This window comes from Lithobates pipiens, unplaced genomic scaffold, assembly GCF_037356315.1.
Source record: "Lithobates pipiens isolate NorthernLeopardFrog02 unplaced genomic scaffold, aLitPip1_a1.2 Scaffold_1, whole genome shotgun sequence".
Taxonomy (NCBI): domain Eukaryota; kingdom Metazoa; phylum Chordata; class Amphibia; order Anura; family Ranidae; genus Lithobates; species Lithobates pipiens.
Genome location: NW_027507685.1, coordinates 228,368,118 through 228,380,626, shown reverse-complemented (window position 1 = coordinate 228,380,626; position 12,509 = coordinate 228,368,118). Strand labels below are relative to the sequence as shown.

At 43.7% G+C, this 12,509-nt stretch overlaps 3 protein-coding genes across 5 annotated transcripts in view; all 3 read right to left on the bottom strand.

Moving 5' to 3' along the window:
* Positions 1-12,509, bottom strand: part of LOC143984050 (class I histocompatibility antigen, F10 alpha chain-like) — a 692,198-nt gene that overhangs the window by 179,623 nt on the left and 500,066 nt on the right. The gene's annotated exons all lie outside the window — the stretch shown is intronic.
* LOC143984059 (class I histocompatibility antigen, F10 alpha chain-like) overlaps positions 1-12,509 on the bottom strand; it is a 682,453-nt gene that overhangs the window by 183,175 nt on the left and 486,769 nt on the right. For 2 of the 3 annotated variants that reach the window (XR_013274708.1, XM_077484368.1), the window contains exon 3: positions 10,172-10,450. The exons of the other annotated variant lie outside the window; for it this stretch is intronic. Coding sequence is in view for 1 of the 2 variants with exons in the window: in XM_077484368.1 (XP_077340494.1) it covers positions 10,172-10,450 (279 nt within the window). In the remaining variant the exon portion in view is untranslated. The remainder of the gene's footprint in view (positions 1-10,171; positions 10,451-12,509) is intronic. 3 annotated transcript variants of the gene reach the window in all.
* LOC143984105 (class I histocompatibility antigen, F10 alpha chain-like) overlaps positions 1-12,509 on the bottom strand; it is a 907,941-nt gene that overhangs the window by 811,925 nt on the left and 83,507 nt on the right. The gene's annotated exons all lie outside the window — the stretch shown is intronic.

Genomic DNA, 12,509 nt, shown 5'->3' with positions numbered 1-12,509 from the left:
CAGGACTCGTATGCAAAAGCAAAGCGATGACCACCTGCGGTTCATCCACAGTTTTACCGCGGATCTAAGAGTCTGCAGCTTGTCTGAAGGGAGAAAAACTCTCGCTTCCATTGAGTCTAGCAGCAAGCCTAGGTACTCCAAACACTGAGTCGGTACAATCACCGAGTTCTTTAGGTTCAACAGCCACCCAAATTCTCGCAGAGTCTGCATGGTGATCGCCACATCCTCCTCTAATTCTGAGGCAGAAGATGCTCTCAGGAAGAGATCATCTAGATATCGCACGATCGCGACCCCACGTTGCCGTAGCAATGCCAAAACCGGAGCCAAAACCTTGGTAAAGACTCGGGGGGGGGGGGGGTGATGCCAGACCAAAAGGGAGAGCCACAAACTGGTAGTGGTCTTCCCCAACTGCAAATCGCAGAAACTTCTGCTGTCACAGGCATATGGGTATGTGCAGGTACGCATCCTAGAAGTCCAAGGGTGCCAGGGAGTACCGTTGATGGAGTGCAGCAACTACTGGGTGAACTGATTCCATTCTGAACCTCTGCACTTTAACAAAGTGATAGAGGGATTTTAGGTCCAAGATTGGACGTACTCCTTCCTTCTTGGGAACTACAAGCATATTTGAGTAGAATCCCTGGAAACATTCCGATTCCGGAACCTGTACAACCACCCTGCAACTCAGCAGGACCCTTACTGACCCCAAGAGGGCCTCCAGGCGAGCCGGGGATACGGGTATGTTGGAGAGGAAGAATCTGTTTGGTGACCAAGAGAGAAACTATCTTGTAGCCTAAGGAAATCAGATCGCAGGTCCATTGGTCGAAAACTGAGGAGACCACTGTCCTGAAGGCGACCCCCCACCCAAGACATGGGTGGGGACAAACATTCATGTGGTAGCACTTATACTCGCAGGCTTGTAAGGCTTGCGGTTCCAGGGATGTTTTTGTCCCTCTGTGGTCGTCCAGTCGGGCTGGGGATGTTATACCGAAGCTCCGGGCGGACTGAAAAGCCGTTAGTGAACGGAAAAAAAGGGGCCCTTGCCTACGGCGTGGCTCCTTAGCCTTCCTGGCCTGTGGGAGTAGTGTACTCTACCACCGGTGGCATTTTTACTAATGCCATCCAAAGCACCGGTCGCCAAGGAGGGGAAGATCCGTCAGGGCTTTTTTAGATGCCTGGTGAACAGACCAGCATATTAGCCAAATCAGGCGCCTCTACAGAGGGAGGGTATCCAGGGGCCTCGTCACAACTTACTTAAGGCCTTGCACTAGTTGTTCTGCTAATTTTCGCACAGACAGGAGAAGCCTGCTTCTCTCCCAATTTGTGGTGAAAACGTTTTGCCCCCTCAGTCAGTGTCTGTGACACAAGCACGGATGCCAGTACTGGTTGCACAGTGGACCCCACAACCGAAACAAGGAACGAGCCACTGCCTCGGCCTTCCTGTCTGCGGGATCCTTAAATGCAGGAGTTCCCACTATCGGGATCATGGTTTCCGTGGTTTATTTATTATCCCACCCTTATATTCACACCCATGTTTGGTCCCCTCACCTTTTTGCTCGGTAAGCCCTCACTTTTATATTTTCATATTTTTCTTTTCTTCTCAACATTCAGCTCCCCTTATTATCTTCCTTAATCCTTCACTCTCTCCACATCTTGCAAATCTCCTAATGGTTCTAATTTTTCACTCCCTCTATAGAAGTGCCTCGTGGTGACTCCATGCCTGCTTGTGCTGCGGCCTTTGTGGCTATCTCCATTGAGTCACCCACCATGGCTCCCGGTTGGAGGTGTATATTGGACGGCTTGCGGCACCCCCCTACTAGACCACTAGTACACTCACCTAAGTGAGTAAGCATGTATTAGGTACGGGTGACCTGTTCACCCCACCCTCTTTCATGCATTTTTCTATTATATTTCTATTTTTTATTTACCTTCTGAATATCATATTACTCTTTATTATAGATTGAACACGTGCTCTGCTCCTGATGAGTGGTATAAAGGCCACGAAACGTGCGTAGAGCTATCATATGCCGTGCTTCTTTTGAATACATTCAGATTCTGACGTTACTATATATGACCCTAATAGGTGCACAAAGACCTTGGTCCTGCAGGCATTATGCTATATATGCTTTTATTCAATTCTGCTGCGGTGAACTTTCGGAGTTTTATTATGATACTTTGTGATATCCATGTTATTATCATGTTATACCATTATTATTATTATTACTATTACCATTACCATGTATTGTTTATTACTCTGTTTACCATTGTATTTATCTCTTGTAAATCCAACGTTAATGATTAATAAAATTCCTAGTAGTTCACCTTGTACTCTTTTGCTACCACATACTTCATGTAAAGTCCCAATGTCCCCCTTGTTCCCCCTTTTTTTCAAAACTGTTTAGAGTCAGATGAACCCGGTCTCAATGCTCTCAGAGTTCTTGAACGGAGTCTCCCAGAATAATGATATTATCTAAGTAATGGTAAATTTTTATTCCTTTCAGGCAAATTAGAGAAATGATGACGAGGAGAATCTTCGAGAGTACTCTTGGTGCAGTACACAAGTGTGAACCCAGCCTAACAGCTGTTTGTGTGTCACCAAAATTCATGACGCCAGCTAATCTGACAAATTGTAGTCTGACAACAATAGGCTTGTGCTCTGCGCCAATGAACTAAATAAAGTTAAACGTCCCCAGGAGGACCTGCCAACCTTCTGTGTGAATCAGTCTTCTGATTCTAATCATTTAAAGTGGTTGTAAACCCTTACAAACAACTTTGACCTACAGGTAAGCCTAGATTAAGGCTTACCTGTAGGTCCAAGAAATATCTTGTCTGGAGACTCAACAAGTGAACCGAAGAATGGATTTATTGAATCGGTTCATTTTAGTGAGCAGTTCGAAATGAACCGATTAATTTTAAAGATCCGAACTTCCTATCTCTGCTATACAAACAATCAAACTATTTGGAACTCAAGGCAGCCTTTCTTGCTCTACAGGGCTTTCAGTAAGATCATCGGGGAGTATGGGTCAAGATGCTACTAGACAACAAGACCGCAGTAGCTTACCTTTCCCACCAAGGGGGGACAAGGAGTCTAATGCTCCTTCACCTGTCGGCAGACATCTTTGCCTGGGCAGAGGAGCATCTTTAGGACCTGACAGCAGCATAACTCCCAGGAGGTCAGAATCAACTGGCAGATCAGCTGAACAGACATTTCCCCAAACACAGCGAGTGGTCACTCCAACTGAGGTACCTCCAGACAGTTTTCAGGAAGTGGCGCATGCCCACAGTCGATTTTATGGCAACCCCACAAAATGCTCAGCTTCTCCTGTTTGGGATGAGATACAGTTACGCAGGAGCACTAACACAGGATGCATTTTTGATCCGCTCGGCCTTTCTGATTGTGTACATTTTTCCACCAATCCCATTATTATTGAATGTCCTGTTGAAGATCAGACCACAGAAGGTCCACATGGTGTTGGTGGCTCCCCGATGGCCGAGGAGGCCTTGGTTTCCTTTGATCATACAGATGTCAGCCACTCCAATCCCAATCCCATTTCCATTTCCCCCAAACCACTGTTGGGGGTATTCATATATATTTCCCTTTTAGTATTATGATGTGGTATTTTTATCATATTTTATTATCTGTTATATTTAATTATTTTGATATACCATTAAGTAATATGTCCCTTTTAAGGGCCTATTAGAGGGCATTAGTATTAATCCCTTCTCTGCTCCGGTCGATGGTATATTTTTTATGTATTTTCTGTATTTATCCACCCATATGATGCCACATTGAACATTTAGTTCTTCTTGTTAGTGTATTTCTAGTAACTGGAGTGTATTCTGTAGTTTATACACAAGATGGCCTCAGTGAGCATTTAGGTGGAGTGACAATTAACATCTTAAATTAGTTTTGATGTATTTTATTATTTGTCCACAAGATGGCGATATTTGATATTTATTTATCTAGGTATGGTTTTAAAAGTTTAAAATCAAGTCTATTATTACTTTTTTAAGATGTATTTATAGATTATAATGTTTATTGATTAATATGAAGATAAAGGAAATAAAGAATGATACTAGGCATGTTATAAATTTACCCAGGTCGCTCCGCTGCCATAGGATTAACAAGACAGCTGAGCGCAGCATATATAAGCAAGAGAGACTCCTTGACCCCTCACCCTTTGAGAAAGTCACGTGTTATGTGACGCAACGCGTCGGACAGGAGTTGAGGTGTCATTCGTTACTTCCGGTCGCTGCCGAGACCGGAAGCACCGCTGTTTGTATTGCTGAAAACATTGCATTTAAATGTAAGTGGATATTTTTTAATAATAAAAAGGATTTTACTGTACTACTCATTGGAAGCCCCCCCTTTCTCTTATATATACTTATCGGTGTGTGGATATTGGAGGAATTATTGAGGATCCGGAGGTTTATGTATAAGAGGTGGAAGAATACCTATTAAATCACCCCTCAAGCGTGACCCGGTCCATAGAGACCTTTACTAGAGGTGAGAGGCTGAGGGAAACAGTGGGTGCACCTAGAGCACTGAAGTTGGAAGGAACGGTGTACTTTGCACTTATTATTTACACCTGCATGTTCATCATTACTTGCTGGACAGAGTGCACAGTTTGTTTGAGTGGATTGTTTACATATTGCTGCACTTTGCACTGGATGGACTTATATCCATTGGAGTTTTGGAGGATTGGATTTGATATAAACACGCCTATAGGATTTGCACAGTATTGCACTATTGCATGGGCTTATTGATTGCATATTGTTTAATGCACTGTACTAGTTTTATTTTCAGTACGTCATATTGATATTTCATGCACTTTATTGTTTTGCACATTGGTTGCTACTTCTTTGCACAGTGTTTACACTTTTTTTGCACATTGTTTACATATTATATATATTCATTGTATATTTATTTATAATTATTTATAGTTTTGAATAGTTTGGTTAGCGCCACATAAAACACCCCCCTTTTTTATATTACTTTGAGTGTAGAGAACACTTATATATGTGTGCAGCTTTCTATATTATATATATATTTTTTTCATTTTTTGTAGTAGGGTTGTGCGCAACAGGAATCACTTATATATTTTTTACACTTTCCTGCCACGTGCCGCCTCTATCTTAGCAACATAGGAGTCAAGGACCGCAGTCAGGGTGTCCACGCACACAGCGCTAACTGCAGGTGACCCGGTTGCTATAGCCTGGATTTTGGGGAAAGAAACACCAGTTTCTGAAGCCATGCTGACCCTAGCCTGTCTGCCACCTGCAAGGGGACTTAGGACAGTGAAGGTCCCACCCTCCTGCTGCTGCCGCCACGTGGGGGGGTTACTTAGCGCTATACTCACCACCCTGGGGCTTTCTGTGATAGCCACAGCAGTGTCTGTAGTCCCTAGGAGGTTCCCAGTTGCAGAGAGGAGAAAACTGTGTCAGCAGCAGCAGCAGCTCCCACCAGCGGTGCAACGATCTGCAGAGCAGCTTCAGCGTTCATCAAAGAGCCATCCAGCGTCCTGCACACACTTAGTGGATACAGGAAGCAGCAAGAGAAAGCACATGTAATGCTGCCACAAGTGGCCAGTGGTGAAAAAAGCGCTCAGGTTTTAAGAAAATGGCCACCAATGTAATCAATAGGAATCCTAAAGAAAATGGCTGCTAAAGCTCACCAGGGGAATTTATAGCTTTCCCAAATCCAAGATGGCCGCCAGAACTGCGCCATGCGGTGACAGAGCAAAAAATAAAAACGTGCTACCTGCTAACAGTCGGAACAACCTCTATAAACATGTTTTGGGACCCCCAGACCTGGACCAGGACCAACGCCAGCCGTGCAGACCCCCACAGGTGAGAAACAGCGACCCACACACACACACACACACACACACCGCCTGCATTGCATGCAGCCACCCCCCTCAGAGGGGGGAAGGAGGGGTGATAGGGACTTGGGAGAGAAGATAGGGAGGTGAGGTGGCCCCCAAATCGACCCCCCAGGGAATGCCCAGCTGCTCACCCCACCGAAGCAAGGAGAGCCGTACTTACCAGTCCTGAAGAGCTGGGAGACCTTCCATCACAGACCCACTCCTGCACAGTTACAGGGTAGCTGCTGGCCTCGGTATATTGTGACCCAGACATTAGTAGCCCGGTCATATGTATACCCCGGAGCATTGAAGCTCACCGACCACCTCTGGAGCTGAGGCATGTTGTGGGCTGCCGAGCCTTAGCTGCAGCCTGCTCATGCTTGATGGCCGGACTGGGGAGACTACAAGGATATCATTAACCAGCCTGTCACCCAGCCGGCAGTTAATAGAAGATCACAGGATCTTTCATCTTGCGCAAAAAGCAGCAAACCTGCAGCAAAAATGGACCAAGAGGCCCGCAGGGTTTCCTAGGTCATTCTCCTTGCTAGGCAAAATAAAAACTGAAGCCGCTAGAAGCAGTGGGAAGGGTTGATAGCACGGGGTCCACCCCCCTGGGGTGGGATTTAAGTTCTGTGTATTGTGTAACAATTTTGCCTAGATTCTCCTAATGGCAGGCTATACATCCCATTTAGTTACAGAGAGGAGCTGTGTCGGTTGGTGAATATAAGAGAAATACAGGATTGTGTCAGAAAAGATTTAGGCTTTAAATGGTTAAACTGAGAACTCCTACACACAGAGTTCAGTCTATAGATAAGTATAAACATTGTATCTCTTTAGCTTCTTTTCTCAGACTTGGCAGGCTGCCCAGACAAGTTGCACCACAGGAAAACTTCAGGCAACTTGCATTGACTTCTATCAGAAGTCATTTGTAAATCTCGCTGAAGTTTTAACCACTTGACCACTGGGCACTTAAACACCCTTAATAACCAGACCAATTTTCAGCTTTTGGTGCTCTCACATTTTCAATGACAATCACTCAGTCATGCAACACTGGACCTATATGAAATTTTTGTCCTTTTTTCACACAAATAGAGCTTTCTTTTGGTGGTATTTAATCACCGCTCGTTTTTTTATTTTTTGTGCTATAAAAGAAAAAAGACTGAACATTATGTAAAAAAATGAATTTTTCTTTGTTTCTGTTATAAAATTTAGCAGATTAGTAATTTTCCTTCATAAATATTGCCCAAAATTTATACTACTACATATCTTTGGTAAAAATAAGTACAAATTGGTGGATATTATTTGGTCTTTGTGAAAGTTATAGAGTCCACAAGCTATGGTGCCAATATCTGAAAATTGATCACACCTGAGACCTGATCACATCTTGAGACCCTAACATGCCAGAAAAGTACAAATACCCACCAAATGACCCCTTTTTGGAAAGAAGACATTCCAAGGTATATAGTAAGAGGCATGATGAGTTTTTTGAAGTTGTATTTTTTTCCCACAATTCTTTGCAACATCAAGATTTTTTTTACTTTTTTTTTTCACAAAATTGTCATATTATCAGGTTATTTCTCACACACAGCATATGCATACCACAAATTACACCCCAAAACACATTCTGCTATTACTCCTGAGTATGGCGATACCACATGTGTGAGACTTTTACACAGTGTGGCCACATACAGAGGCCCAACATGCAGGGAGCGCCATCAGGCGTTCTGGAGCACCCAGGACAATTCTGACATTTCTCTCCTATATGTAAAAATCATCATTTATTTGCTAGAAAATTACATAGAATCCCAAAACATTATATATGTTTTTTTAGCAAACACCCTGGAGAATACAATGGTGGTCGTTGCAACTTTTTATCTCACACGGTATTTGCGCAGCAATTTTTCGAATGCTTTTTTTTTGGAAAAAAACTATTTTGTGCTTAAAAAAAAAAACACAGTAAAGTTAGCCCAATTTTTGCATAATGTGAAAGATGAAGTTACGCCGAATAAATAGATACCCAACATGTCACTCTTCAAAATTGCTCGTGGAATGGCGGCAAACGTCGCTACTTAAAAATCCTCATAGGCGACGCTTTAAATTTTTTTTACTGGTTATATGTTTTGAGTTACAGAGGAGGTCTAGGGCTAGAATTATTGCTCTCGCTCTAACGTTCGCAGCGATACCTCACATGTGTGGTTTGAACACCGTTTTCATATGTGGGTGGGACTTACGTATGCGTTCGCTTCTGCATGCGAGCACATGGGGACAGGGGCGCTTTAAAAAAAAAAAAAATATTGTTCATTTTACTTTATTTGTTTTGACATTTTTTTCCCCCAAAATAATTTTTTTTTGATCACTTTTATTCCTATTACAAGGAATGTAAGCATTCCTTGTAATAGGAATATGGGATGACAGGTCCTCTTTACAGTGAGATATGGGGTCAATAAGACCCCGCATCTCACCTCTAAGCTGGGAAGCCTGAAATAAAAAAAAATAAAAAAAGATTCTGGCTTTGATCGTATTGGCGAGTCGGTAGAAGCACCGGAGGGCGGCGGGAGGGGGGGGGGAATGTCTATGGCTGGGTATTGCAGGGTATCACCGACTATGGCTGGGTATTGCAGGGTATCGCCGAGTATGGCTGGGTATCTCCAGGTATGGCAATTTATGGCAGGGTATTGCAGAGTATTGGCTGGAATTGTACTGCAGAGTATTGGCGGGTACTGCAGAGTATTGGCGGGTGTTGCAGAATATTTATTTGCGGGTGTTGCAGAGTATTTGCGGGTGTTGCGGCAGAGTATTTGTGGGTATTGCAGAGTATCTGCGGGTATTGCAGAGTATTGGGGGTTATTGCAGAGTATTTGCTGGTACTGCAGAGTAATGGCAGGGTATTGCAGAGTAATGGCAGGGAATTGAGGGGTTAAATTTCGGTGAGCAGCGATGTGGGCACTGCAGATGCAGCCCACAGCACTGCTGACACCGATCTCTTCCCCCTCCGCTGTACCGATCGGTACAGAGAGGGGGAGGGAGGAACCGGCATCATAACATGGTTTGTTTACAAGTGATCGCTCCGTCAAATCTTCTATGCATTAAGGTGAAAAAACATCTGACAGTGCCTGCGCCCTCAGCCCCCCCTTTTTATTTACCTCACCCCTCGAAAGTCCCACCCTCGTCCCCCGATGTCCTTTCCACCGTTCAGCCTGGCCGCTGATTGGCTGGAGTGGATGGATGGAAAGCAGTGCAGCCATTGGCTTGCGCTGCTGTCAATCGCATCCACTGACACGGAGCGCCGGGGGGCGGGGCCGTGTGATACAGCGAGCGGCTATAGCCGCCGGCTGTATCATGGGAGCGCGCCCGCAGATGCTTCTCACCATGCGAGAGAGCTTGCATGAACGTGAGAAGTACCTGTGGGAGGAAGCAGAGACAGCCGCCGAGGGACCCCAGAAGAGCAGGTTCGGGGCCACTCTGTGCAAAACGAGCTGCACAGTGGAGGTAAGTATAACATGTTTGTTATTTTAAATAAAAAAAAATTCACTTTACAATCCCTTTAAGCTCTCATGGACTGGACATGTAAGATTCCTATGTAATGTATTTTCCTTATCTCTCTTCATCCTGGTGTGCCCCCACCCTTTGCAAAAATGGTAAGGTAGGGAAAAACGAGATACTGTGTCTTTATTATTATTATGTCTCTTTTCTTTTCTGTATTCCTGTCTTTGCCTTAATATAATATTAATCTCTTGAAAGGATGTGTATGACCATTATAGCAATATTTGGTAACATCGTTGTTTTTAAGGTTGTATCCTCCACATTATATGGGGTAATCTCTAACGTTTCTTTTCTGTACTATAGTATGTTTAAATAAATTAGATTGTTATCCTTTTCGCACGTGTATCATCATTCTTAATTTCATGGTTTGATTCATATAGATAAAAGGTTTTTAATCACTTATTTTATGTATAGGTAAGAATATAAGTGAGGTAGGAAAATTAGTAATAACAGATATAACATATACAATGTGTGTAGTGTATACATACGGTGTGTAGATATAACATATATGATGCGTGTAGTGTGTGTATATAAGGTGTGTAGATATATCATATATGATGTATATAGTGCATTGTGTATATATAGTGCATAGATATAATATATATGATGTATATAGTGTAGTGTGTATATATAGTATGTAGATATAACATATATGATGTGTGTAGTGTGTATATAAGGTGTGTAGATATAACATATATAATGTATATAGTGTAGTGTGTATATACAGTGTGTAGATATAACATATATAATGTATATAGTGTAGTCACCTCTCCTCTCCAGATCTTCTCTCCCATTGTTGATGTGTTTCTTCAGCCATTCTATACATTCATTCTCCAGATAATTCTTGTTTCTCTCCCCCTCTCTCTCCTCCGGACTGTTCCATCTCTGTGTGGAGATCTGAGCCTCATTCATGGTCGGGATCCAAATCCCTCTCTGTGTGTCCAGATACATGAGATCTCTCCCATCATATCCGTACTGCTCATACCCCCCAGTGGTGCCGTCATCTCTCAGCTCACAGCCGTACATCTTCTGTACAACATGGATTCCTGCAGAGAGAAGAGGAAGATGTGACCCGGGATCAGAGGAAGTGATGTGTGTAATATGTGATGATGGGAGGAGATATGTATAGGGATAGATGTGTGTATACAGAGTGTACATATACAGCACAGATCTCCTTATAATGACACGGCCAGTACTACAGATATATATTAATTATTATTATTATACAGGATTTATATAGCGCTGACAGTTTACGCAGTGCTTTACAACATTGGGGTAGACATTATAATACAATACAATTCAAGACAAGGGGAATCAGAAGGCCCTGCTTGTTAGAGCTTACAATCTAGGAGGGAGGGTCAAGTTATACAAAAGGGTAATAGCTGTGGGGGATGAGCTAATGGAGACAATAGTGAAGTTGTTAGATGGAGGCAGGATAGGCTTCTCTGAAGAGGAACGTTTTCAGGGATCGCCTAAAAGTGGATATATTTGGAGACAGTCTGACAGATTGGGGTAGTGAGTTCCAGAGGATGGGCGAGGCTCGGGAGAAGTCTTGTAGGCGGATATGGGAGGAGATGATGAGGGAGCTAGAGAGCAGGAGGTCTTGGGAGGAACGAAGTGGGCGATTAGGTTGGTATTTTAAGACTAAGCTAGTGTTGTAGCTGGGGGCAGAGTTGTGCATGGCTTTGTAAGGAAGTGTTAGAATTTTGAATTTAATTCGTTGGGCAAGTGGCAGCCAATGGAGGGATTGGCAGAGAGGGGTAGCAGACACTGTGCGGTTTGTAAGGTGTACGAGTAGGGCAGCAGCATTCATGATGGACTGAAGGGTGGATAGTCTATTTAAAGGTGAACCAATGAGGAGGGAGTTGCAGTAGTCAAGGCGAGAGATAACCAGGGAGTGGATCAGGAGCTTTGTGGTTTCATTGGTTAGAAAGGGGCGTAGTTTAGAGATGTTTCGGAGGTTGAGGCGGCAAGCTTTGGAAAGTGATTGGATGTGGGGCTGAAAGGAGAGTTCAGAGTCCAGGATAACACCTAGCACCCTGATATGTGGGGATGGGTGGATGGTTGTGCCATTACTCTTGACAGAGAAGTCAGGGGAAGAGGCGCGTGGGGGAGGAAATATTATAAGTTCAGTTTTGGACAAGTTGAGTTTGAGGAAGTGTTGTGACATCCATACAGATATGTCTGTTAGTAAGTTGGTGATGTGTGAGGAGACTGATGGAATGAGTTGAGGGGTGGAGAGATAGATTTGAGTGTCGCCAGCGTAGAAATGATATTGAAAGCAGTGAGAGGTGATCAGCTGACCCAGGGAAGAGGTGTAGATTGAAAATAAAAGAGGTCCAAGAACAGAACCTTGGGGGACTCCGACAGAGAAGGGAAGAGGAGTGGAGGAAGTAGAATTGTAAGTGACACTGAAGGTGCGTAGGGATAGATAGGATGGGAGAGCGCAGTCACGGAGACAAGGGAGTAAAGTTTTTTGAGGATGAGAGGGTGGCCAACCGTATCAAAGGCAGCTGAAAGGTCCAGAAGTAGGAGTACAGAATAGTGTCCGTTGGTTTTTGCAGTTAGTAGGTCATTTGTGAGTTTTAAAAGAGCAGTTTCTGTTGAGTGTTGAGGGCGAAATCCAGATTGAAGGGGATCAAGAAGGTTGTTTTTAATGAGGTAGTCACTCAGTTGGTTGTAAACCAGGCGCTCAAGGAGTTTAGAGGAAAATGGGAGCAAGGAGATAGGGCGTAGGTTGTTAGGATTGGTAGGGTCCAAGGACGGCTTTTTAAGTATGGGGGTGACCAGTGCATGTTTTAGAGCATTGGGGAAAATACCAGAGGTGACGGAGAGATTGAAGATGTGTGATAGAGAGTGTAGGATAGAGTCAGATGGCGACCGTAGTGTTTGAGAGGGAATAGGATCCAGGGGGCAGGTGGTTAGGTGAGCGTTAGAAAGGAGTTTAGCAACTTCATCTGTAGTAGCAGTTTTGAATAAGGGGAGTGTTGAGAGTACCTGTTGTAGTGGGGTCTTAACTGGGGGAGATACCTGTAGAGTGGAGATTTCATCACGGATTGTATCAATCTTGTTTTTGAAGTGATTAACAATCTCCTGGGCAGTGAG